The following is a 24,280-nucleotide window of genomic DNA, read 5'->3' as shown; positions in this document are numbered from 1 at the left end:
TCCCAGTAAATCCAGCTAAAATTTCAGGCTGGAAGCTCACTGGATTCTCATGGGTAACATGCCCACCCTGACCCAATCCCTGAGTGCCAGGGAGTGGTGTGCTCTGATTGGCTAGTCTGGGGTAGGCAAGAGCAATGATTACCCACCCCCTTCCATAGATCTATACCTCTGTGCAGCTATGTACCCCAGATGGAGAAATTCAGTCCTAGGGAATAGATTCGATGATTTGTTTTATAATTTCCAGATTATTAAAAGAACTACGTACTCTGAATAAAATAAAATGGCCTGTGTGTAAAAATGTAAGCAGAATCCCCCCCCCCCCCCCAATCATAAATGAAATCTCACTGGGGAAAATGTGTAGCTTTACAAATGAAGGACCATGCTTTACATTGTGGTCAACAGCACAGCCTAGCACTGCTCATATACTTGATTGTTTGTCATTATTATGATTATTATTTCCAGTCTGGGGAGAGATGCTGATCAGCGGGATAATATCAGTAGCTTACATTTTTTGAATGCTTGGTACGCATCAGGCTAGGTTTTATAGATGAGAATAAAGATTGGATAAGGTAAAGTTATTTTTGTTTAGGGTCATATAGTCACATACAGTGTGTCCCATGTTGCATTTGGAGCTGTTCCTAGCCTCCAAGGGGCCGCTGGTCCCTCCCGGCGGGTGCTTATCTCTGCCCAGGCTGCGAGCTGGTCCCGCCCCTTTGGGGGAGCTGCCTCTAGGAGGCTTCTGGCTGGGAAGGGCAGCCTGGTCAGCTGTGTCCGGTGGAGGCAGCTGTCGACCTCAGCTGTGGACCTTGCCAGGGACTGGGTCCAAGGGGCAGGAGCCCTGGGCTCCTAGGGGCAGGGGTCTAATCATGGACCACCTCTGGCCACCCCTTTGGCCCCGAGTCGGTCCCCTCTGCCTCCTGCTTGCTGGAGTGGCCTGGGCACCCCCACTCAACCTGCCCAATCCCAAGTTTGAGAGCAAAGGTAAGAATGGACTCTGTGTGAGCTCCCACCCTGAGTCCCAGAGGGCAATGCTGGGGCCTGAATTCCCAACCTGGGTCCTGGGGGCCATACCAGGTTCTGTACCTCCAGACTGGATCCTAGGGACCAAGCTAGTGTCCGCACGTCCCATTGAGGCATACTGGGGTCTAAGTCCCCAGAATGGGTCCGGGGGAAGAAGTTAAGAGAGGGGCATAAGGTTCTTATGTTATCTTTTCAGGGAGTCTGGGACATGCTAAAGCGGAATGGAACAAGGGTGATGCTGGGTCAAGGCTTCCTGGAGTCAGAGTCCCTGGGGGGAGGGAACCAAGAGGACCCTCCAGTTGGGAAGGGAGTCTAAAGCCCGGGTCCGAGTCAGAGGGGCCAGGCTGCAGGCGACTGTAAACACGGTTTGTGGGCGACCGCCAGAATCCTAGCCCCATCGGGTCGAAGAAGGGGGCGGGGGACACGGTTGGCGCTATCAGGAGCCTGCTGGGACAGATAGGGGACCGCCTCCTCCATACACACCCTCTGGTGCGCATGTCCAGGGCTGGAGCTGCGCGGGCAGCTGGGGCAGAGCTCTTGAAGGTGGTGCACTGTTCAGCTGGCCACGGGGTGGGGGTGTGTGTGCATGGGGTGGGGGATAGTAGGCAAGCAACCTGCACTTGGGAGTTTCAGGGGCACCCCCTCTCTGCAGACCCCTTGAGGGCCCTGCTGGGGAGAGGTTGGGGCGGTGCTTTTTTCTTATCGTGTCAGCACAGGCGGCGGAGGGAGGGGAAGGGGGCTGTGGCCAGAAACAGGGCTCGACTTCCCTGACCCCCTCCCATTGCCACTTCCCCAGCGGCCTTGCTGGCAGCCCGCGGGTCCGAAGAGCTTCTGTGCTTCACGGAGAGGTTGGAGGACTTGGTGTGTTTCTGGGAGGAAGCGGCGAGCTCTAGGATCGGCTCCCACAACTACAGCTTCTTTTACCAGCTCGAGTGAGTCAGGGCAGGTGTCCCAGCCGGTGTGTGTCTCGAGATGAGGTGCGGGCAGGGTAGAATTTCCTGGAGGTCATAGCCTGAGGTGTCCCCTGGAGTCGGGTTGGAAGGTGCCTCCAGTTGTGGTCACTGGTGGCAAATCTAGCGGGCCAGGTCTAACGCTCCCCCTAGTGGCAGGTGCTGGAATACTCCGGTGATCACCGCTTTCACACTACCCCAAACATCAGGACTGGGGCAACATGACTTCGACTCTGGACTCAGGCGTCACTACCCTGGGGCTGGGGCGCCCCCCGGTGGTAGCAACCAAAATGCCACCGCGGTCTGGATAAAACAGACACATTTCTCAGCTCCCCCACCCAATTTGCTCCTTCTCTCCCGGGTCCCCCGGCGCACAGGGGTGAGCCACGGAAGCCGTGTCACCTGCACCAGGCGCCCATTGCCCGTGGCGCGGTGCGCTTCTGGTGCTCGCTGCCTACGGCCGACACGTCGAGCTTCGTGCCCTTAGAGCTGCTAGTCACAGCGGCTTCCTCAAGCACTCCGCGCTATCGCCGTATCATCCACGTCAACGAAGTGGGTAAGTGCGCGGGAAATGGAGGAGGGGTCGGGGTCGGGGGTCTTGGTCCCCGCCCACCCGATCAAACCCACTCTGCAGTGCTCCTGGACGCCCCAGACGGGCTGTTGGCGCGGCAGGCCGAGGAGGGCGGCCACGTGGTGCTACGGTGGCTCCCGCCTCCTGGCGCACCCATGACGACCCACATCCGCTATGAGGTGGACGTCTCGGCCGGCAACGGCGCAGGGGGATCGCAAAGGGTGAGGCCTGCCATGACCGCCCAGCCCCGGCAGCTCTGCAGCGGACTGCCAGGCCTCCCTAAGTGCCCACCCAGAAGGGTCCCGCTCTCCAGGTCCGGTTCCTCCAGTCCCGTCCCTGACGGCCCACATCCCTCTGCTAATCGCCCAAGACAGCTCCACGCCCATTTACACATTGGCCCTTTGCCAATGCCCCTCTGATCCGCTTTCACACCCGACGTCTGTCACTCTTGTATCCTAAACCGCATGCTATCTACGCTGTCCGGTCCCGCCTTCCTGTAGCGCAGGTCCCGCCCCGTGCTACGGGATCCTCACTCTGATTGGCCTAGAGCTTCCTTTGCCCCTACCCTCATTGGCCCAGACTCAATGTGTGGGCATTGCCTCCCTCTCAGAGTGGCTGGGTCCCTGCAGGGCCCGCCCCAAGCGCTCTTCTCTGTTCGTCCCCCTCTTGTGCCCGCCCCCAGGTAGAGATTTTGGAGGGCCGTACCGAGTGCGTGCTGAGCAACCTGCGGGGAGCCACGCGCTACACCTTCGCGGTTCGTGCGCGTATGGCCGAGCCGAGCTTCAGTGGTTTTTGGAGCGCCTGGTCTGAGCCTGCGTCGCTGCTGACCGCTAGTGGTGAGACCCAGGTCGGGGTGTAGGAGGAAGTGGGACGAAATGCTGGGCAAACCTTATGCCCTGACCTACTGCCCGCCTCCTAGACCTGGACCCCCTCATCCTGACGCTCTCCCTCATCCTGGTACTCATCCTGCTGCTGCTGGCCGTGCTTGCCCTGCTGTCCCACCGTCGGTGAGCCCCCATCTGGGGTCGTGGCCCAGATCCTTCCAGGAGCAACTCTCATTCACTAGGGAAAAGTAGACTCAGGGGCAAACACTCGCCCAGGGTCACACAGTGAGCAGACCCAGACCCTTGGTTAAAATTATCTGCCCCCTGGGTACGTGCACCAGGTTTTCTTTGTACCTCAGTGTCTGTCCTTTCTTGGATTCCTTTGCTAGTTCCTTTTCCTAGCATAATCAATTTTATGAAATCAACCAGATGATCTTAATGGAAAAATTTAGGCTCCTGAATGACCCTCGACCCTCGCTGACAAGTTCCTTAGATGCTTAACGATCTGACTAGCCATTCTGAGGTGTTTCTCATTCCAAGCACACATCATGCCTTTGTACACCCCCAGGTCTTTGTATATGCTGTGCCTTCTGCCTGGGGTGTCCTTCCCGCCTTGTCCGCTAAGTAATTCACTAGTCGTCTTTCACGGCCCAGTTCATTTATTGGTTGGAAAGTACATATTGGTTACCAACTATGTGCTACACACGGAGGAGAGAGTGAACAAGCCAGATCTTGCTTACAAGTTCCTTGACCTTGTGGATCTGATAGTCAAGTCAACAAACAAGGCAGACAACAAACAAGGGACCCAACAGATATTTGATTATAAATTGGGATGAGTGATATCATAGAGACAAATGGCATAGGTACATGATGGGATAGTTAGGGAAGGCTTCTGGGAGATGGTGACGATGGAGTAGAAACCTGAAAGTTGATAGGAAACATCCATGTGAAAAGTGGGGAGAAGAAACTGCAAGTGCAGAGGCCCTTTGGTGGGAATGAACTTGGGACATTGAAGCAGCTACATGAAGAGTTATATGGCTGGAGCAGTGTGTGCGGGGGGAATGTTGAATGAGGTAAGGGAAGACTGCAGCCTGATCACACAGGGCCTTCTGTGGGGCTGCGGGAGGAGTTTGGATTGTATTCTTTGTGTGTGTGTTTGTATGTGTGTGTTGGGGATGGGACCCAGTGCCTCCAGAGTGCTAAGCATGCCTTCTACCCCTGAGCTACATCCCCAGCCCTGTTTTATTCTGAATGCATTAAGAAACCATGGAAAGGAGTGATAAGAGTAATGACAATAATGGGCTTCCAGGGCTGGGGTTGTAGCTCAGTGGCAGAGTGCTTGCCTAGCATGTGTGAGGCACTGAGTTCGAGTCTCAGCAGCACATATGAATAAATAAAATAAAGGCCCATTGACCTTTAAATTAAAAAAAAATTTTTAATAAAAAAATAACGGACTTCCTGGCAAAACCTGGACCAGGAGTAGGAGCATGAGTCAGTATATGTGGAACTCCTATCATCCTCGCAAATCGGACCTCACTGTTCCCCAGTCCTGATGTACCCCTTCGTCTCCATCATGACCATAGCGACCAGGAATATTTCTGTGCATGTGACTGGGAGCTAAGAGCAGTGGTGAGTGTTCAATGACTCATGTCCTTGAACCGGTTTCTATCAATTTCAACAGGGCCCTGAAGCAGAAGATCTGGCCTGGCATTCCAAGCCCGGAGAGTGAGTTTGAGGGCCTCTTCACCACACACAAGGGAAACTTCCAGGTAGGTGGCCTGGTTGTCCCCTGAGGGCCTGGAGCTCTCCTGCTTTGGAAAGTCTCTGAGCAAGCCGGTTTTGTTTCTCCAGCTGTGGCTGTCCCAGCATGATGGCTGTCTATGGTGGAGCCCCTGCACCCCCTTCACAGAGGACCCACCAGCCTGCCTGGAAGTTCTCTCAGAGCGCTGCTGGGGTGCTGCCCAGGCAGTGGAGCCAGGAGCAGATGATGAGGGGCCCCTGCTGGAGCCAGTGGGCAGTGAGCATGCCCAGGACTCCTATCTGGTGCTGGACAAGTGGTTGCTGCCCCAGAGCCCATGCAGTGGGGACCTCCCAGGGCCTGAGGACAGTGTGGACACGGTGGCTGTGGATGAAGGCTCAGAAGTGTCCTCATGTTCATCTGCCTTGGTCTTGAAGCCCAGGCCAGAGGGGGCCTCAGCTGCCAGCTTTGAGTACACCATCCTGGACCCCAGCTCCCAGCTCTTGTGTCCACGAGCACTGCCTCCTGAGCTGCCCCCCACCCCGCCTCACCTGAAGTACCTGTACCTCGTGGTTTCTGATTCAGGCATCTCAACTGATTACAGCTCAGGGGACTCCCAGAGAGCCCGAGGGGGCTCATCTGATAGCCCCTACTCCAACCTGTATGAGAACAGCCTTGTCCCAGCCCCTGAGCCTCTGCCCCCCAGCTATGTGGCCTGCTCTTAGGACTACAGCCTACAGACGCTTGGGGATCCAACATGACCCCAGTGCCCATTCGGGTCCAAGACTTACTGAATGGGAATGGTGAGGCTGCCCTCAAGGTTAGGGGTGCTGCTAACTTTGACTGTCTGCCCAACCCATGCTGCTCAGAAAGTCCTAACTTTGCAGTATTTTATAATATGTATGGGTTTTTTTTGTATATGGATAAAAAATATATGTAAATTTTTCTACTATGACTTCTGCAAACTCTCTGTAAACCCCACATTTTCCTGGGCCCTGGCCATAGGGACAGCAGTTAAAGTTCTTGATCTTAGTCTGAAATTTTGGACCTAGCAATTTGAAGACTAATCATAATAAAATAAATTAAAAAGTCATATGAGTTATACTAGCTGCTATAACAAGCAGCTCCTAAATCTTAGTGGCTTAACCCATTACATACTTTCTCTCTCGTAGCTGGTGGGAAGCCATTTTAGGATGAGTCAGAGGCTCAGACTCTTTTGGTCTGTAGCCTCATCTTCTCTTAGGATGACCTTGGGTACTTTAGATGGATCCTCTACATTCTGCCAGCCAATAAGCAAAGGGATACAGCAGAACAGCAGAAGATTCCATGGTCCATTTTAGGGATCTCATCTGAAAATAGTCTCTTTTCTCACATTTTACGAGCCAGAAAGTCATGTGACCCAACTGGAACCATGGGATGCTGGGAAACGTAATTTGATTGTATACCTGAGGAAAACTTTTTAGTAACCCTCTAATTAGTCTCTACCACTAATAATGACAATAAAACAATAACTCACAGGGCTTTATTCTGAATCAGGCTTTTTTTTCCCTTGGGTACTAGGGATTGAACCCAGGGGTACTTTGTTACTAAGCTACATCTCCAGTTATTTTTTATTTTGAGACAGGGCCTCCCTAAGTTGTTGAGGCTGCCCTAAAACTTACAAGCCTCCCGTCTCAGTCTCCCGAGTTGCTGAGATTACAGGCTTGTGTGCTACACCTGGTCAGGCCATGTTTTAAAGAAAGCACTGGTTCCTATAATTGCAGCTACTCAGGAGGTAGAGGCAGGAGGATTCCAGGCCAGCCTCAACAACTTAAAGAGACCCTGTCTCAAAAATTTAAAAAAGGGCCGAGGATGTAGCTTAGTAGTAGAGCATCCCTGGGTTCCATCCCCAGTACTGGGGACAAAAAAAAAAAGGGAAAGAAAGCAAGCAAGCTCTGGGATGATGCCAAATATCATTATGGCATTTAGCAGCAATTTTCATTTAACCACTTTTTAAAAAAATATTGTCAGTGGACTGTATTTTATTTACTTATATATGGCGCTGAGTATCGAACTTGTGCCTCACACGATACCCTAGTGCTCTACCACTGAGCCAAGACCCAGCCCTAATTTAACCACTTTTAAAGTTTGTCTTAACCAGAGAAAGCTGAAAATATTCATACCTTATGCTACAGAAATTCCACTTCTAAATATATACCCTAAGTATATATCCTGGTACACCTATGTACCAGGACATGTATACTAGAATGTTCAAGTAGTAAATATATCAATTTGATGAATAAATTAGGGTATAGTTGCCCATGGACTAATATGCAACAGGGAAGAAGGACTGAACTAGAAAATGTGGCTGAGTCTTAGCAACAATGTTGAGTGGGCAAAGAAGGAAGCCTCAGATTACATTTACCAGGAAACTCTTTATACAGTTCGAACAGTAAAAAAAAAAAAAAAAAAAATCAACTGATTGGGCATAATATGTACATGATAATAGGGTGTTTTTGTTTGTTTACAGTATTGGGGATTAGAACCAGGGTCTCACACATGCTACCACTGAGCCACCCCCCAACCCTTATAATGCTAATTTTTAAAGAGAAAGAGCACTTTAGGTCTTGAATCTGCACATGTCCCTGAGGCAAGTATTCTAGTCTTTGGAAACTGAGGCAGAGAGGCTGTCATGCACCAAGCTCAGGGCTGGCCTCCAGGGCTTGAACTCTTAACTGAGCTGGGGTCATAAGCCTGGGTGGGCCACCGGGTTATCTTCATCTCTCCATCTAGTTGGAAAGTCACACACCACTCTGTCCTGGGGCCCAGCCCACTTGGCTCAAGGCAGGCTCGGATGCGGCACTTTCCTGGGCCTGGTGCATCTGGCTGCAGCCAGCACTGGGCAGGGAAATACCGCTGGAGCAGTGCCAGCTGCAGGGCTTCCCCACTGTCTCCTTCCTCCTGAGTCTGGAGGGCCACCATGAGCCCACAGTCCCGGTTGGGTCCACCTCGGTGGCTGAAGTAGGCAACAGTATCCAGAAGCAAGGCAGCCAGGTAGGCGGCTTCCTGGGGCCCAGGGTCTTCTGCTAGATACTCCTCCAGACCATCAAGCAGCAGTAGGGAGGGGGCAGGTCCTGGGGCCTCATGGGCAGAGCACAGGAGCCGGAGAAGCTCTCGGGTTGAGGGTGGGTACTGGAAGCGAATCTTCTAGAAGATTCCAAAAGAAAGAAAAAGTCAGATTCAGCCCAGAAAGTCAGACTCCCGGTAATGGCAGTCCTTGGACAGCTGGTTCCAGGATGACAACGTGGTAAATATTCTTCTGTGGATCCTTTTTCCAGCACTGCCGTCTATTAGTTAAGGACAAATCTTGCCACTGAAAACCTGCCCCCAGCATCATTCTCGGTCTGATCCAAGCCTTGAAAACTTAGCTCCCTTGAAATCAACTCCGGTCCAGACAAGTCCCACGTTTAGCCCCACCCCTCACTTACCCTTGACTCCGCCCTTCTGGCACCGCCTCTAACACCGCCCAATGCTGGATGGTTTTCCACTCAAAATTAAGCTCCGCTTGGTTCCACCCTTCACACACTCCTGACTCCACCCCATCATGGCTGCTCGGGTTGGCCCTCTCGCCATCCCCGCCATGAACCCACCTATCACTCAATCCTCGATCCACCCGCTATTGGCTGGCATGCTTCTGGTCCCGCCCCACCGTTACCTGGAGCCGCAAAGGGTCGAGGGCTGCACCCGTGCTGCGGGGCAGGCTTTGAAGAGGCCTACGAGTCAGGAAGAGGACAGGGCCTCGGCCCTCTCCTGCCGCCTCCAAGGCCGCCGCAAATAGCAGCGCTGTTTTACCGGAGCCTGGAGCACCGAGTAGCAGCAAAGGCGGCCCCGCCTCAACCGTGTCTTCCCGGGTTTCGACCGCGCTGTAGCCGCTTAGCACCCGCCTCAGCGTCTCCGCCATTAGCAACATATCTCTGTCCAATCGGGGGCGCATTCCCAGCCTTGATCCCGCCCAAACTGAGGCCTCATTGGTTACAGTAGACTTAGCTTCTCTGTTGGTCCTTGGAGCTGTCCGTCAAAAGTAGATACTCTTTGCTAGCTCCTCCCCTGGCCAATGGACAGATAACCTCGTCTGAGTTTAGAGAAATGGGGGATTTTAAGAGAGAAAAGACCTTCCTCTGAGGGAGTCTGCTGGGGGAAGTAGTACAAATACTATTACCGTGAGCGAATCAGCTACTCAGACCAATATACGTTGAGTATTGGAGTAAGCAGGACCAAATCATTGACATTACTTCAAGTCTCCTAGCCTAAGTTTGCTCACCTGTAAAATGGGTCTCATGGTATCTCAGGGCAGTATTGATGGGCATGTGTCTGTATGTGGTTTTGATGATGTCACCCCATGACAACCGAGAAGTATAGAAGGATGAGTTGTGTGCTTGTGTCTCTACACACCTGAATATGGGCACAAGTGTTTGGGCCATAGGTTCAGGCACACTGTGTGCAGACAACATCAACACAACAAAACAGCAGCAGCCATCTAAGAGGGTCTGTGAGAAGAGAACTCTCACCTCTCTCAGTGGCCAGGGGCTTCTCGAATCTTGCTCGTGCTGAGGGAACAAGGGAAGGGGGAATATAAGACAAAGGAGGCAGGAAAGAAAGGGGCTGGGAGATGGAAATGCAGTAGAGGTCTTGTTTGCCTTATCAGCTTTGTCTCTCCAGAGCTCAGAACAGTGCTTAGCACTTTGTCTCAAATATATATATATATATATATATATATATATATTTTATATATATATAGATATATATATTTTTTTGGGGGGGGGGGGTGCTGGGGATCGAACCCAGGGCCTTGTGCTTACAAGGCAAGCACTCTACTGACTGAGCTATCTCCCCAGCCCCTCAAATATATTCTTGTTAAGTCAGTGAAGGAAGGAAGGTAGGAATTTTGAGAAACTAAGAGAGAGGAAGAAATGAAGTGAGTGTGATCACTGACTGGGTCTCCTCACCCAGACTTTGCCCCAGAGCTGCCACTCATGTCTCTGTTGCCTTGGCAACCTGGTGTCCTGGTAACTTCAAAGTGGTGCTGTTGCTTGGAGACCCAGGGGCAGGGCGGAACTGTGATTTCCTGGGCTTTCTCTCTCTCTCTCTCTCTGGGACCAGAAAACAGCTCCACAACATCCCCCAATACACCCACTCAAACAGCTGGGCACCCCACAGCCTTTACACACACACACACCATGACATCTCTGCATGTATTTCATTTCCAGAATCTCCATCATCCACATGCTTGCAGCTATACCCATCCAGATACAAAGCATCCCATTACCCTCTGCCCTGTGTTCACACACATCTTTTCTCTTGCACAAACACACACCAGAACACACTCTAATCCAAGTATGCCATTGTCACTACATGCATGCATGCACGCACAGGCACACACACACATACTGTGAGACACACGATTACATTGCACTGTCAAACACATTGCCTCAGCCTCCCCCAACAGATACATGACATTGCACTGCAATACTCCAGTTATACCAGTAGTAGCACTAACAGCACACAGTTACATACGGAGGCATGCTGAGGCCCCACCTCAGGCCCTTTGCACTTGCCGTTCCTTTATCTAGATCAGTCACTCACAGACATCTGTTTGGCTCATTTTTTGATACTGGGGATTGAACCCAAGGGCATTTGACCACTGAGCCTCAACCCAGTCCTTTTTGTTTTTCATTTTGAGACAGGGTCTCACAAAGTTATTGAGAGTCTTGTTAAATTGCTGAGGCTGGACCGGGCCTGTGGCTCAGTGGAAGAGTGCTTGCCTCACATGTGCGGGGCACTGGGTTCTATCCTCAGCACTACATATAAGTAAATAAAGATATTGTGTCCATGTACAACTAAAAACAATTTTAAAAAATTGTTGAGGCTAGCCTCAAACCTGCAGTCCTCTTGCCTTGGCCCCAGGAGTCACTGGCATTATAGGTATGCACCACCACACCCAGCAGGTTTATTTAATTTATTTGTTTTTATGTGGTGCTGAGGATGGAACCCAGTGCCTCACACATGCTAGGCAAGTACTCTACCACTGAGCTACAGCTGTAGCCCCCCCAGCAGGTTTATTAAGAAATGAAATAAAATTCCATTTATGTCTCTGGTCAAATATCACCTACTTAGAGAGGCTTTCTCTGATCACATGTGAAAAATTGCACAGTCTTCACTAATTTTTTTTCCAAAGAGACCCCATGTCTCATCATGTTGCTCAGGCTGACCCTGAACTCCTGGACTCAAGTGATCCCTCTGACTCAGCCTCCTGGCAGCTGGGGCTAGCGATGTGGACACCTCTGCACCCAGCTTCATTCTAACTGCTTCAAATACCGTCACTCCCAACATTGTGCATTTACCTGATGGCATCTCTCCCCACTTGAGTGTCAACTCCACAAAGATAAGGTCTTCCTTTTGTTCAATGCCAGGTGGCCACTCCTAGCACAGCACCTGGCACGCAGTAGGTGCTCATAAATGTAGGCTGAGTGAGGACATTCAGCAGCGATGCAGACATTTGGCAGATCTCTCCAGAACACATTTCTTTCTCTCACTTCTCAGAATTCTGTCTTCATATCTTCACAGAAAGGCACTTAAAGAGAGATGCTCTGTGGAAGGGTGCAGCCGCCTGTAGGTGGGGCTGCACAGAGGGGTGAAGGGTGAGGGGCGAAGGGTCAATCTGTGCTTCTTCTTAGTCTGTGGCATGGTCAAGTGATTATTTCATTACTTCAACAAACATTTTTTTGAGAACCACTAAGGCCCGTTCTAGGCACCTACTAAGTGCCAGGTGATGTGATAGGAACTGGGGACCCAGTAGTGAGAAACAATAGGCAAGTCTCTGTCCTGGTGGAGGGGGACAGTCTAGGGAGAAGATAGCCACTAAACATTGAGAGGAGTTTGAAGAGAATATGAGCATATGATAAATATATGCAAAAAAATTGCAGAGGGAAGGGAATTTAGAAAGATCAATTGTTTTTCCAGTGTCAAATAGGGTGATCAGGGTAGGTTTCATTGGGGAGGTGACAGCTGAGGAAAGGACTGAAGGAGGTGAGGGAGTGAATGAAGCACATATGCAAGGGAAGAGCCTTCCAGGTGGACACACATGGAAGTACAAAGACCCAAGGCTTAGAGGGCCACCGGAGTCTTGAGAGTTTTTGTTTGTTTGGTTTTTGTTTTGTGGTACTAGGGATTGACCAGGGCCTCACATGTTAGGCAGGTGCTCTAATACTGAGCTGAATCCCCAGTGTGTTCTCATGTGTTCTCATTCTCTCTCTCTCTATCACTCTCTCTCTGTACTGGGAATTGAACCCAGGGTGCTTGCTTTACCACTGAGCTATAAATTCAGTCCTTTTTATTCTGAGATAGTTCTTCTTCTTCTCTCTGAAGGCCTTGTTAAGCTGCTGAGGCTGTAATGGTTTGGATATGAGGTGTGCCCCTAAAGGTGTGCTCCTGAGTGAGACAATGCAAGAAAGTTTACAGGTGAATGATTGGGTTAAGGATGTCACAACCCAATCAGTGAATTATTCCCCTGCTGGGTATTAACTGAGTGGTACCTACAGGCAGGTAAGGTGTGAATGGAGGTGGTGGGTCACTGGGGGGGGGTGATGCCTTTGATATGTATTTTGTGAGCTGAGCTTAATCTCTCTCTGCTTCCTGATTGTCATACCCCGAGCTGATTTCCTTCACCACACTCTTCCACCATGGTGTCTGCCTCACCTTGAGCTTCAAGGACTTGAGCTTCAAGCCATCTATGGACTAAGATCCCTGAAACTGTGAGTCCCCAAATAAACTTTATCTTCTTAAAATTCTTCTTGTAGGGTCTATTGGTCACAACAGCAAAAAGCTGAATAAAACAGCCTGTCCTTAAACTTGAGATCCTCCTGTCTCAGCCTCCCAAGTAGCTGAAATTGCCAGTGTGCGGCAGCACGCCTGGTCATGAGAGTTTTGAGTAAACGATGATTGTGTTCTTATGTACATTCTGAATCACAGCTGTTTTGGTGGAGTTGAGTTTAAAATGCTGTGACCCAGGGAGGTGTTCTCTACTTAAATTCATCCATCTTAGGGTTGAGAATGAGGTCAAGACCAAGGCTGCTGTCACAAACCTTCTCAGAGGAACCAGACCCAATTTACTCTTTCCCACCTGCATTCCACATCAGCACCATGGACAACAGTAGCGGAGGTGCTGTCCGTGGTGCTGATGTGTTATTTCCTTCTTGAACCAAGGGAGGCAGCCTCCAGATCAGGGGGAACCACGGATCTCAGGTGTCGGAGATGTAATAGAGCCACGGTTGGTCAAGCAGGTTGGTCAATCCTGTCTGTCTTCTACGTTCAGCTCACTCATGCTTCCATTTTATTCCCTGTGGCCAACGACTCATCAACCCATCATCTCCCCGACCTCTTCTTCCTCTATTTCCACCTCTCCCCCTCCACTCCAGCCCCACAGACCTCCTTGCTGTTCCCTGACCACACCAGGAATATTCTCTAGCTCAGGACTTTTGCACTTGCTATTCCCATAACCAGATATTTACATAGTTCCTTTTCTCTACTCCTTCACATCTCCCTTCTGGTTTCATCTTCTTAGGGGGAAATTCCCTGGCCATGCTCTTTAAAATGTAAGCCAAGTCCCATTCCACAATTCTCACATCTTTCCTAGGTTGAGTTTTCTCCTTATCACATATCAACGTCTAACATATTAGAAGTCCCAATCCCTTACCTATGTCTTTGATCTTAGAGTTTGGAATTCAGAATGTTTCCAATTTTTGAAAGGTAATGTGGTGTAAATGCTGTTTTGCATAATACCCATGGTGGGGCTAGGGTAATATATATGTGAAGAGCAAACACCCATCTGCAGCAAAATAAGAGTATGTGCAGCAAGTGAAATAATTAAAAGCTATACTTAATCTCATGTCAGTTCGGATTAGGTTTTGACCCAAGGGAATTATGAAAAGATTTTGGTTTTCTCAAAATGGGCTTGGTACAACCAGAAGAATGAGAAGTTATACTCCATTTATGTATGTTGTGTCAAAATGCATTCTACTGTCATGTATAACTAATTAAAACAAATTTTTAAAAAAGAAAGAAAATGGACTTGGTGGGGCATGCCTTTAATCCCAGCTACTCAGGAGGCTGAGATAGGAGGATCACAACTTTGAAGCCAGCCTGGACAACTTGGTGAGGCCCTGTCTCAAAATAAAATTTTTTTAAAAGCTGGGGAGGTAGCTCAGAGGTAGACCACTTGCCCAGCATGCCTTGAACCCTGAGTAAACCCCCCAAAAAAAAACTGCAAAATTTTTTTTTTGGTTTTCAAACTTTCATAAAAATTGGGAATATGAATGTGTATATAGCTTATTTTTTAATTGTCTGTCAGGTATTAGCATATGAGCTCTACAGGTGCAGGAATTTGTGTCCGTTCTGTTTACTGCTAAGGGCCCTGTGCCTGGCTCCCAAATTCATGTTGCAATCCTAACCTTTAATGATATTGGGAGGTGGAACCTTTCACAGGTGATTAGGTCATGAGATTAGTGACTGTATAAAAGAGGCCCCAGAGAGCTTCTTCTGTCTTCTGCATGTCATATTAGAGTTAGGCAGTCATCCAAGAGGGACACGTCCTCACCAGACACCAAATCTGTTGGTGCCTTGATCTTAGACCTCCCAGCCTCCAGATTTATTTATTTATTTATTTATTTTGGTATGGGAACTGAACCTAGGGGCACTTAACCACAGAGCAACATTCCCAGTCTTTTTTTGTGTTTTATTTAGAGGAAAAGTCTCACTGAGTTGCTTAGGGCCTCACTAAGTGCTGAGGCTGGTTTTGAACTGGAGATCGTCAGCCTCCCATATGGCTCCCATATGCCTGGCAGCCTCCAGATATTTGAGAAGTAAATTTCTGTTGTGTATTAGCCACCTAGCCTACAGTATTTTGTTACAGCCCCTTAACACAACTTGACACATGGTAGGTGTTCCATCATGTTTGTTGGATGAATGAATGAATGAGGCAAGAAGGGAAGCAGATTTCCCTTTCCTGGTTCCTGGATATCTCTGGGATCCAAATGGCTTGAGGCCCCACACAGGCCCACAGTGTGTGGAGCTCCCTGTCCTTCTACCCTCCCAGTCTCTTCTGAGTTCTCAGGGGTTTGACATTTGGCACAAGCTCACGATCAGTCCCCTGCTGCCAGGTATTCAGCTTGGAGGTTCCTAGTGCCTCTTAGCACCCTCCTTCCCTCTCACTCCCTCACCCTGTTTCTTGTGCGCTCTGCCCCCCTGGCTGTTGTCAGAAACAGGTCAGCTACCTGAGGAACATCATCATGTGAGGGCCCATCATGTATTTGTTTGCCCTAGTGGCATATGAGGGCCACCTGCAGTTGACAGAGGAAAAAAACAGGAGCACAGAGAGATTAACTAACTTTCCCAAGGCCACACAACCAAGAAGTGCCAAGCCAGATTTTGACCCAGATTGCTGGCTCCATGGCCACACACTGCCTTTCCACATTTGTCCTCAGATACACTGTGACCATACACCCACACCCAGCTTCACAGCCACCTAGACCCACAATTACAGTCCTTCACACCCCACTGTCCGGGGGAGGCAGGCAAGTGGCCAAACTTCTGTTATAAACAGGTTTTTATTAAAGATGAGAAGCCAGGTCTTTATTAAAGATGAGAAGGGTGCAGGAAAGGGGACAATGTCTCCTCTGCCCACTGCAGTTGGCTGCTCAGGGTAGGGGAGCCCCCTCTGCTCCACCCATGCCCCCCAAGATGGCACATCTGCATGAGGCTGAGGCATGGGGGGAAGTGTGAAGAACAGGGGTGGGTTCCAAGAAAAAAAAATGTTCTTTCCCACAGCCCTAATAAGTAACAGAAGGATTTAGGTGGCCCTGGGCACAGGCAAGGGGAGACACAGCACCCTGAACCCCAAAACCTCTGAACTGGGGTTAGCCCTGCTTAAGTAGGGAGTTGGGAGGGATGGGGTGAGAGGGGTGCACATGGGGGAGGGGCTGAAGGAGAAGAGGTACCCCAAGGACCCTGCCATGGGGGAACCTGCCCCCCACCCTCCAGCTGGACTCTGATTTGGAGGAGAAAGGATCTGGTGACAAAGGATGAACCCCTCTCCCTCCTCTCCTTTGCACATGCTTAAACACAGGCGGTCCCCCATTGACTGGAATCATACCCACCCACTCTAGAAATTTTGAAAGCCAAGGGCTCCTACTGGCTGTTCAGGCACTGAACGCTGCTGGAGTTGCCCTCTTGCCTGAGGATTCTAAGAAGTGAGAGGGAGGCTCCCATTGGCTGGAGTAAAGTCCTTTGGGGTGGAATTCTGAGAACCGAGGGTTCTCATTGGCTGGGCAATGGCCAATTGAGCCCAGCTTTAGCCCTTAAAAGGACAATCCTAGGTACAAGGGCCCAACCAGCAGTTGTGCCCACTGGGATGTCCCGAAGGGCAAAAGAGGCAGGGGATCCCCCTGCATGTCCTTCCAGCCACCTCCTAATGTCAGGGCCTGGCTGGTTTGTGGGCAGGGGGCTTTGGCACTCACGTGGCACACGCACATACACGTGTGGCGGGGGAGAAATGGGGACGTGGGCAGGTTCTGGATGGACAGGTGGGCCTCACAGCAGGTGGTCGCGACTGGCAAACAGGTAAGGGCTGAAGTTGTCCCGGTGGAAGGGGGAGGGATAGAGTCCACTAAGGGTATAAAGGTCCCGCAGCAGGGGAGTGGGCAGCAGCAGCTTCCGGCCACGCCCACCACCCCCGCCTGGGCCCCCAGGTCCAGGGGAGGAAGGTGAGGGGCCCTGGCTGGGAGTTGGTGCTGGCAGGGGCAAGGGCAGTGGTAGGGGTGTTGGCTCAGACCTCAGTCGAGGGCGGGGCACACGAGGTGACGAACACATGGCTGGGGCCCTGGAGGACACGCAGCTGGGGATCAGGTGGCCACGGCGGGCGCAGTTCTGCGGCTCTAGGGCAGGTGTCAGACAGCAGGGGATTAGAAATCTTGGCAGGGAGCCATGGAAGTCTAGGTGAGACCCCAATGGCTGCGCAGTGGGAAATCCCCCCTTGTTTGTCCCCCTACTTTCCCGACACTCACTGGATGGGGTGAGCCGTGCCGGTGTCGAATGCGGCCTGCAGGCCTCGGGTTCCTGAGACAAAGAGGCAGAGGGAAGGGGCTAGAGGACCCCAGGACCCCACCGCCCACAGCCAAGGAAGGCTCTTTAGGCAAAGCACTCAGTGGAAAAGACAACCAGCGTTCCCTGGATTCATGGTGTCCCCTGAGGAGGGAGAGGGCATGCACTCCCATTCTTCAGGGTTGTTCCCTCCCTATGACCCAGTCCACAAATATGGCTGACCTCTCCACCTCCCCAGGCCTGACTTCCTGCTTCCTTGGGCCCCCTCCACCCACCACCCTCTCCAGCCGGGTACAGCCCCGGCCCCCCTTACCTGGGCCACACTTAACTTTTCGAGGGGGCTGTCCACGGTGGGGGCCTGGCCCAGGTCCTCCCAGGGGGAGAGCCTTCGGCCAGAGGGTGGCCGGCTCTGGAAATTGTGCACAACACAGGTGACCTGGGATAGAGGGAGAGGGGCCTGTTGAGGCCTGAGGCCAATGGTGTAGGAGTTATGTAAACATCATCCCCATTTTTCAGATCAAGAAACTGAGGCCTAGATTTTCACAAACAGCTAACATTTTTATGGTACCTACTATATGCCACGCCCTGCTTTTTCACTTTACTAAGAGGTGGGTACCTGCAGGGCTGGGACTGGGGTAAGGCAAGCAAGGCTGCATTGTGCAAGGCAGGATTTACCGTCTTCATTAAAGGTTTTTTGGTTTTGGCTTTTTGGTTTGTGGTTTTTGTTTCTAAAGTGCTGGGGATGGAAGACAAGGCCTCACCTATGCTAAGCAAGTGCTCTACCACTGAGCTATAGCCCCAACCCCATCTAATTTTTGTCATTTTGTATGTTGTGATTGCTTGGCATAAATTTTAATTTATTTTACTTTTTAAATATATTTTTAGTTGTCAATGGACTTTTATTTTATTAATTTATTTATATGCAGTGTTGAGAACCAAACCCAGGCAAGTGCTCTACCACTGAGCCACAACCCCAGCCCCAAATTTTAATTAAAAAAAAAAAAAAAATTTCAGGGCTAGGGTTGTGGCTTAGTGGTAAAGTGCTTGCCTAGCATGTATGAGGCATTGGGTTCAAGTCTCAGCATCACATATAAATAAATGAATAAAATAGAGGTCTATCAACATCTAAAAAATATTTTTAAAAACTTCAAAAGATTTCATTAAAATATTCATCTTGATTGCTGAGTGTGTGTCTTAAATTTGCATCCAAGACAGTGCCTTACCCTGGTCCTGGTCGTTATTCCCTTTCACAGATGAGAACATGCAGACTGGGGTCAGGTTAGAGGACCCGCCCAAAGTAATGTGGAGTCAAAACCGTTTATCATCATGCAGTCCTGCCTCTCAGGCCAGGTGCTGATGAGAGTCTACCATGCAGGGATGGGTGGGTTTGGGGCTCACCAGAAAGGTGGCGATGGCTGCCCCAGTCAGGAAGCCCGCCAGCACGTCTGACCAGTGATTGCGGTACTCCGCCACGCGGACCACGCCCACCAGGAAAGCAGGGCACAGCAGGGCCAGGCAGAGGGAGGGTTTAACCAGGCGGGAACCCTTCACGCGGAACACGAAGGTAACATACATCTGTGGGAACCAGACTGATCAGGGGACATACTGAAGTGAAGGCGTCAAACCCAAGGGGACACTGTCTTTCGGGCTAGGAGATGCGACCTGACTTTGGTGCTACCAAGGGCTACAGGGACAGGTTAATGGGCTCCAGGGTTCCAGGGAGCTCTTGTAGAAATCGGGGTGTGACTGAAATGGCAATTAGGGATCAGGAGTTGGGGTGGGAGCAGAAATTGGGGTCAGGGAGTCCCCCGGCAACAGTTCACAGGGCTAGGGGCATGTGACCAGAGCTCCAAAGAGCAGAAGTCAGGATCTGGAGCTCTAGTATTACCTGGACAAAGTCACAGATGCTTACAGGTGGGGTGGGGATTAGGCCATGGCCACAGAACCAGAGAGTGGAGTCAGGGTCAAAGGGGCAGCTACAGGAGCTTCCGGGGTGGTACGCCAGCCCCAGGAGACCACTGACAGGGTTAGGTCATCACCCCAGAGGCCAGAAAAAGGGATCAAAGCAACAGAGGTTGTGACTAGGGAAAAGCAGAAGCCAAGACAGGTAGTGGCCAGGACAACAAAGGGCGAGACAAGGCACTCAGGGGAAGGGCTGAAACCCCGCCTAGCCTCCCACCTACTATTCAGGGCCTGTAGCCTGTGGGTACCCTAAGGAGAAGAGTTCAACTCCCAGGAGTGTTCTGATCCCAAAGGGTGGAGGCTAGAGCCTCCTTTGGGCATGGCATTACCGGGACAGGAGGCATGGTTACACACCAAGAGGCACACTCAAGGCACAGCAATAGACTCAGGTCCAAGGGCGTGGCCCGGACCCAGGGGAGGAGTCAGAGCCCCTAATGGGTAGACTCCACCAGAGGGGCGGGATTATAGCACAGGGGCGTGGTCTCATGGAGGTGGGCAGGAATCCCAGGCTCAGGCCTGGTAGCCTCCTGATTGGCCGCCCAGCTCACCTGCGTTCCGACCCAACCCCACCGCTCCTCTGGGTGCTCACCGCAGTGTAGGTGACTGCATAAGCGCACAGGGCTGCATCCTTGCAGGGAAAGGCGCGGCGCGCAGCGGCCACAAGGCTGGGGCTACCTGCACAGGCGCCCTGGTCAGTGACAAAGCGGTCAGGCCCTGGACGGTCAGGTGAGGGTGGTGGGCAGCCCAGGGCGGTGTAGTTGGGGCGGCAAACTGACAGGAAGTGTGGCGTGGGGTTGCCGGTCACCACCTGTCCCGCGTTGGCGAAGATGGTCGTGGTGAAGAGGCCGAAGGAGTATACCCCTGGTGGTGGAGAGGAAGGGGTTCATGCCCCCAGCCCTGTGGCCCCACTGGCCCTCCTCCTGAAAGTCCCTATGGCTCCCACTGGCCGCTTCTCTCCCTGTTCCCAGGAGCACCATTAAAGCACACCTGGGGCCACATTATACCTGGGCCAAGGTCCTCCTTCTTTTAGGACCACCATGGTGGACCTCAGGGCCTCCTACCCCCTGGAACTCTCACTATAAGTACATGTGACCTCTGGGATTATCCTATGTCAAGAGTAGCCTTCCCTTGGGACCCCATTATACCTGATACTGCAACCAGTATCACATTAGGATTGGGCCCAGGCCTGACCTCAGAAAACCCTGCAGACATCTGGGCCTCCTTAGGACCCCACTATTGCTGAGCTGATCCCTCTTCCCCTGGGGCCCTAATTAGTTAGAGCTGGATCTTCAGCCACTGGAGCCATGTTTAGGTAAAAGCTCTGCTCCCTGCCCCATGACCACCAATTGTGATCGGGGCCCCATGTAATGTGACTGGGAGTCTCATCTGTCTTCTCTGGGGTCCCACTGTGTTTGGCCACAGGCAGTGCCCCTTTTGTGCCCAAGACTCCCCTCGTTCCATTTTTGGTTGAATTAGGCCTCTCCCAGTCCCTGGAACCTCCATTATCTCTGACTGACTCCAAGTCCCTCTTTGGCCCCTGTGGTCCCTATCGTGCCAATTCGAAGACTTCTTCCTTCATACCTGGAATTCTTACTATGGCAGAACCAGTCCATCTCCCTTTGCCTCTGCAACTGCCTCCCCCTTTCCCAATACCACAGGGCTGACCGTGGGCTGAGACTCTCACCCAGGAAGCAGACCAGCCTCCGCAGCGGGGGGCTGAAGCGGCAGCAGGCCCCCGACACGATGGTGCTCTCCCCGATGATGGGGCTGGCTGAGGGCGGTGCGGGGAAGAAAGCACGTGCCAGCTCCCCCAGCAGGATCTGTGGACAAGACCAAGGTGGGGTCTTCCTGGCCTTCAGGCCCAGATCTCCACCAGCCCCTGTGTGGCCTTCCTGTCTCCTGGGGGGTCCTCCCCATGGTCTGACCAAGGCAACCCACACCCATCTCACCGTAAGGGTGGGCCCCGCAGTGACCAAGGCATAGATGAGGGCCGGTGGTGCTCGGCTGGCAGCCTCAGGCCCTGGATAGGGCTTGGCGTAGGTACTGTCATAGCAGAAGAATCCCTGGGTGTGCACGGGGAAGGTGTCTGTGAACTCCAGGCGGTAAGCAAGCAGAACCACAATGCCCAGCAGCACTGACTGCACCCAGCCAGGGCAGGGAGAGAGGCAGAGAGAGAAGGAGGAGAAGGTCAGAGGCTCTGAGGCCATGGAGACAGAGATAAAGAGAAATGGAAGGAGAAAGGCGGACATTGGAAGATGGAGAGAGACCAAGACAAGGAGGAGGGAGGGAGAGAACAGAGCCGAAGGAGGGGAAGAGAGAGAGGGACTTGGGAAGAACAAAGGGAGAGATGAGGACAGAAACCGAGAGAAGACGGGAAAAGGGGAGAGAAGAGGAAAGAGGAGGGGAGATGGAAGAGAAAGGGAGGGGAGGGAATAGGAGAGAGAGGATGAGGGTGGAGATCATGAAGGTCAGAGTTAGAACAGGGTCCAGGCTCAGGACAGAAAGACAGACACACTGTGGGATGACACCTGAAATACCACAGCTACCACAGGTACAGCCCTTACTGTGGGGGAGCATCCTACTAAGTCTCCTCTGTGAATTTATATGTTCACAGGGCCCTTGGAGAGAGGGACCCTAGTACACCCATGGTGAGGATGAGGAAACTGAGGCTCAGGTGCCAACACACTTCAGAAGTATGGATGGAGAAGGCAGACTGGGATTAGAACCCTGAGAAGGGCACTTTCTGAGCCCAAGGTTGTAACCACTTCTCAAGAGAAGGGGACAGCAATGGAGATCCTGGGGTAACAGGGACAGATTAGGATAAGAGATGGTATAATGGATCCAGGTGGGGACCTGGGAGAAGAAGGGAGACTGAGGTTGGGCAGAGACAGAAGAAGAGACATGAAGACAGGGGTGCCACCTCTGGGAGAGGTTTGGGGTCCTCACCTCCACAAAGACGAAGCAAGGAATGATGGAGAAACTCCTCTTTGGGTGAGGTCTCCCTCCCGCCATGGTGAAGGCTGGGCCTGCAGAGAGGGGACAGGAAGTGGGGCCTCCAGGGTGACCCTGAACCCCTGTGGGACCCTGGCCCCACCCCTGAACCTTGTGGCCACAGGGACCTCTGGTTCTGCCCCTTGAGCCTTCTGGACAGCTTTCTACAATCCTGATCCCACCTCACTGCCCCTGGCTCTGCCCCTTGGATCCCACACCCCCACCACCTGCTTAGCCTACCAGGGACCCCAAAGATTCTACAGTGGTCCTCTTCTGCAACCTTTGGAGATGTAACCAGAGGCCTTCTAGGAGGACCCTTCCCCCTTGGCCTTTAGAAGAGCTCCTTCATGGCACCCACCCCCACCAGTTTTCAGGGGATTCCTTCCTCTTTCCCAGGGAACTCCATGCCCCATGCTGGGTCCCTCCCTTGAATTCATTTCCCCATGGCCTCCTCGGGGGTCTCCTTCTCAGTCCCCCTGGGCTGTGGTATCTGGTGCGGGCTGATAGCCAGGCCCTCCTTCTCTCCCAGCTGCCTTTCCCTCTTCCCCCACCTCCAGCCAGCTGCCTCTCCCCTCCTCCACCCCAACCCCCTAACCTCAGTCCCCAGCACTTCAGGAGCCAACCATCACACCTGCTCACTAATTCTGCCACCTGAACTCACCTGTGAAAATGCCCTAGGGCTTCTGACAGGCTGCCACCACAACCACAGACTCACAGCCACTCCTGATGGCCAGCAGGGCAGGGATAGTCACCCCCATTGTGCAGATGTGGACACTAAGGCTCAGGCAGGCAAGGGTAGGCACTCTGGGTCCAGAGCTCCATCCATGAGGCTCATTCTGCCGTGCAACATGAAGGGTAAGGGTCACCAGAGGTCCCAGATGCCCCTGGAGTCACCCACACCAGCACCCCCAGTGTTCAACCCAGTCACAGCCTCCAATCCCAAATACTGCACCTCCATGACACGCATTCATCCATCCCAATGAGGACCAAGAACACAATGCCGGGTGCCTGCCTCATGGTGAACAAGACAGGCCGCTCATTCACACAGGTACCCGACACCCACAACATTCCTAACAGCATTCACACACACACAAGGCACAGCATGCACACAGCCTGTCATGGACACCCACACAGATCAAACATGTCCCCCCCACACAAATACACAGTCAGGGAGACCAGGAGACCCTACACATATCAGAGCTACAAGTACAGCCCCACACACATCCTCATCCTGTCACAATCATGAAAGTAGACTCAGGCCGCCAACACTCTTAAGAGTCACAGTATAGAGAATCACCTAGACAATGGGAAACACAGAACAGGTCAGAGAGTCACACCCCCAGTTACAAGACATTCAGTGACAGCCACACACATTAACAGTCTCTCATCCACTATGACAGTCACAGGAGAAACACCATGCCATCCACAACCACAGCCACATGGTCACAGGAGGGCATATACATGGACCATGACATAGACTCACACATTGAGCCACACGGCCACATAAGGCATTCAATCACAGACACACGCCAGAACACTAAACAACCACATACTTACACCATCAGAATGAACACACAACAGCAGCCACACGACAGTCAAACGCACACAACCATACTGACACCAAGACAGCCACACACAGTAAAAGCCAGTGCCGCCAAAGAGAAGCCACATCAGACACACACACACACACACACACACACACACAATCTGAGTGATACCGACAGCAGCCACACGACAGAGCAGACACACACACACACACACACACACACACACACAGACACACCCGAAGTCACACAATCACTGCCATACAACCACACAATGACATTTATACAACCACACACTGGCACACAATGACAACCACACAATCAGTCACCCTCGGCCACCCTCACCACCGTCGCTTGGCTCCTCAGGCTCCGAGTCCTCTCCCCACGCTCCCCTCCCCCAGCCCGGTCTGAAGCCCCAGCTCGCTCTGTCCCTTCCCCCTCCCCGCGCTGGACCCTAAGGGACCCGACCTCAGGAACCGGTGTCCCGGCCTCGACCAGCAGATCGAAGATGTGAAGCCCACCGGGGGGAATGAGGGAGAGAGGGGACG

The 24,280-nt window shown here is 52.0% G+C and overlaps 3 protein-coding genes across 6 annotated transcripts; 1 reads left to right on the top strand and 2 right to left on the bottom strand.

Moving 5' to 3' along the window:
* Positions 1-753: 753 nt before the first annotated feature.
* Epor (erythropoietin receptor) lies at positions 754-6,615 on the top strand. The gene is made up of 8 exons (XM_047531471.1): positions 754-981; positions 1,817-1,952; positions 2,348-2,526; positions 2,605-2,762; positions 3,224-3,377; positions 3,461-3,548; positions 5,047-5,134; positions 5,217-6,615. The coding sequence occupies exons 1-8, from the start codon at positions 867-869 to the stop codon at positions 5,826-5,828; spliced, it is 1,530 nt and encodes a 509-aa protein (XP_047387427.1). The 5' UTR covers positions 754-866; the 3' UTR covers positions 5,829-6,615.
* Positions 6,616-7,543: 928 nt separating this feature from the next.
* On the bottom strand, positions 7,544-9,043 carry Swsap1 (SWIM-type zinc finger 7 associated protein 1). Its single transcript, XM_047532080.1, has 2 exons — positions 8,798-9,043; positions 7,544-8,289 (listed from the first exon to the last, which is right to left on the bottom strand). The coding sequence occupies exons 1-2, from the start codon at positions 9,041-9,043 to the stop codon at positions 7,786-7,788; spliced, it is 750 nt and encodes a 249-aa protein (XP_047388036.1). The 3' UTR covers positions 7,544-7,785.
* Positions 9,044-15,733: 6,690 nt separating this feature from the next.
* Positions 15,734-22,987, bottom strand: Plppr2 (phospholipid phosphatase related 2). 4 transcript variants are annotated; one of them, XM_047532213.1, is made up of 9 exons: positions 22,850-22,987; positions 22,144-22,223; positions 21,147-21,335; positions 20,882-21,017; positions 19,787-20,058; positions 18,634-18,810; positions 17,549-17,671; positions 17,199-17,250; positions 15,734-17,069 (listed from the first exon to the last, which is right to left on the bottom strand). In XM_047532213.1, the coding sequence occupies exons 2-9, from the start codon at positions 22,207-22,209 to the stop codon at positions 16,726-16,728; spliced, it is 1,359 nt and encodes a 452-aa protein (XP_047388169.1). In that variant the 5' UTR covers positions 22,210-22,223; positions 22,850-22,987; the 3' UTR covers positions 15,734-16,725. The 4 variants fall into 4 exon arrangements, with proteins under 4 accessions (XP_047388169.1, XP_047388170.1, XP_047388171.1 ...); XM_047532214.1 differs by having other exon boundaries at positions 21,147-21,260; XM_047532215.1 differs by having other exon boundaries at positions 16,899-17,069; positions 17,565-17,671.
* Between the last annotated feature and the right edge of the window lie 1,293 nt (positions 22,988-24,280).

The sequence above is a fragment of the Sciurus carolinensis genome, chromosome 17 (assembly GCF_902686445.1).
Source record: "Sciurus carolinensis chromosome 17, mSciCar1.2, whole genome shotgun sequence".
Taxonomy (NCBI): Eukaryota; Metazoa; Chordata; class Mammalia; order Rodentia; family Sciuridae; genus Sciurus; species Sciurus carolinensis.
The sequence above is the reverse complement of the archived record's forward strand: the minus strand, read 5'-3'. Positions and strand labels throughout refer to the sequence as shown.

Excerpts from the sequence above, each read along its gene's own strand:
- Epor (XM_047531471.1), top strand. The coding sequence starts at position 867 with ATGGACCACCTCTGGCCACCCCTTTGGCCCCGAGTCGGTCCCCTCTGC. Across the intron at positions 3,549-5,046 it reads GCCCTGCTGTCCCACCGTCG|GGCCCTGAAGCAGAAGATCT; the intron begins GTGAGCCCCCAT and ends CAATTTCAACAG. Across the intron at positions 5,135-5,216 it reads CACACAAGGGAAACTTCCAG|CTGTGGCTGTCCCAGCATGA; the intron begins GTAGGTGGCCTG and ends TTGTTTCTCCAG.
- Swsap1 (XM_047532080.1), bottom strand. The coding sequence starts at position 9,043 with ATGGCGGAGACGCTGAGGCGGGTGCTAAGCGGCTACAGCGCGGTCGAA. Across the intron at positions 8,290-8,797 it reads TCGACCCTTTGCGGCTCCAG|AAGATTCGCTTCCAGTACCC; the intron begins GTAACGGTGGGG and ends GGAATCTTCTAG.
- Plppr2 (XM_047532213.1), bottom strand. The coding sequence starts at position 22,209 with ATGGCGGGAGGGAGACCTCACCCAAAGAGGAGTTTCTCCATCATTCCT. Across the intron at positions 17,251-17,548 it reads AAAAGTTAAGTGTGGCCCAG|GAACCCGAGGCCTGCAGGCC; the intron begins GTAAGGGGGGCC and ends TCTTTGTCTCAG. Across the intron at positions 17,070-17,198 it reads GGCACGGCTCACCCCATCCA|AGCCGCAGAACTGCGCCCGC; the intron begins GTGAGTGTCGGG and ends CACCTGCCCTAG.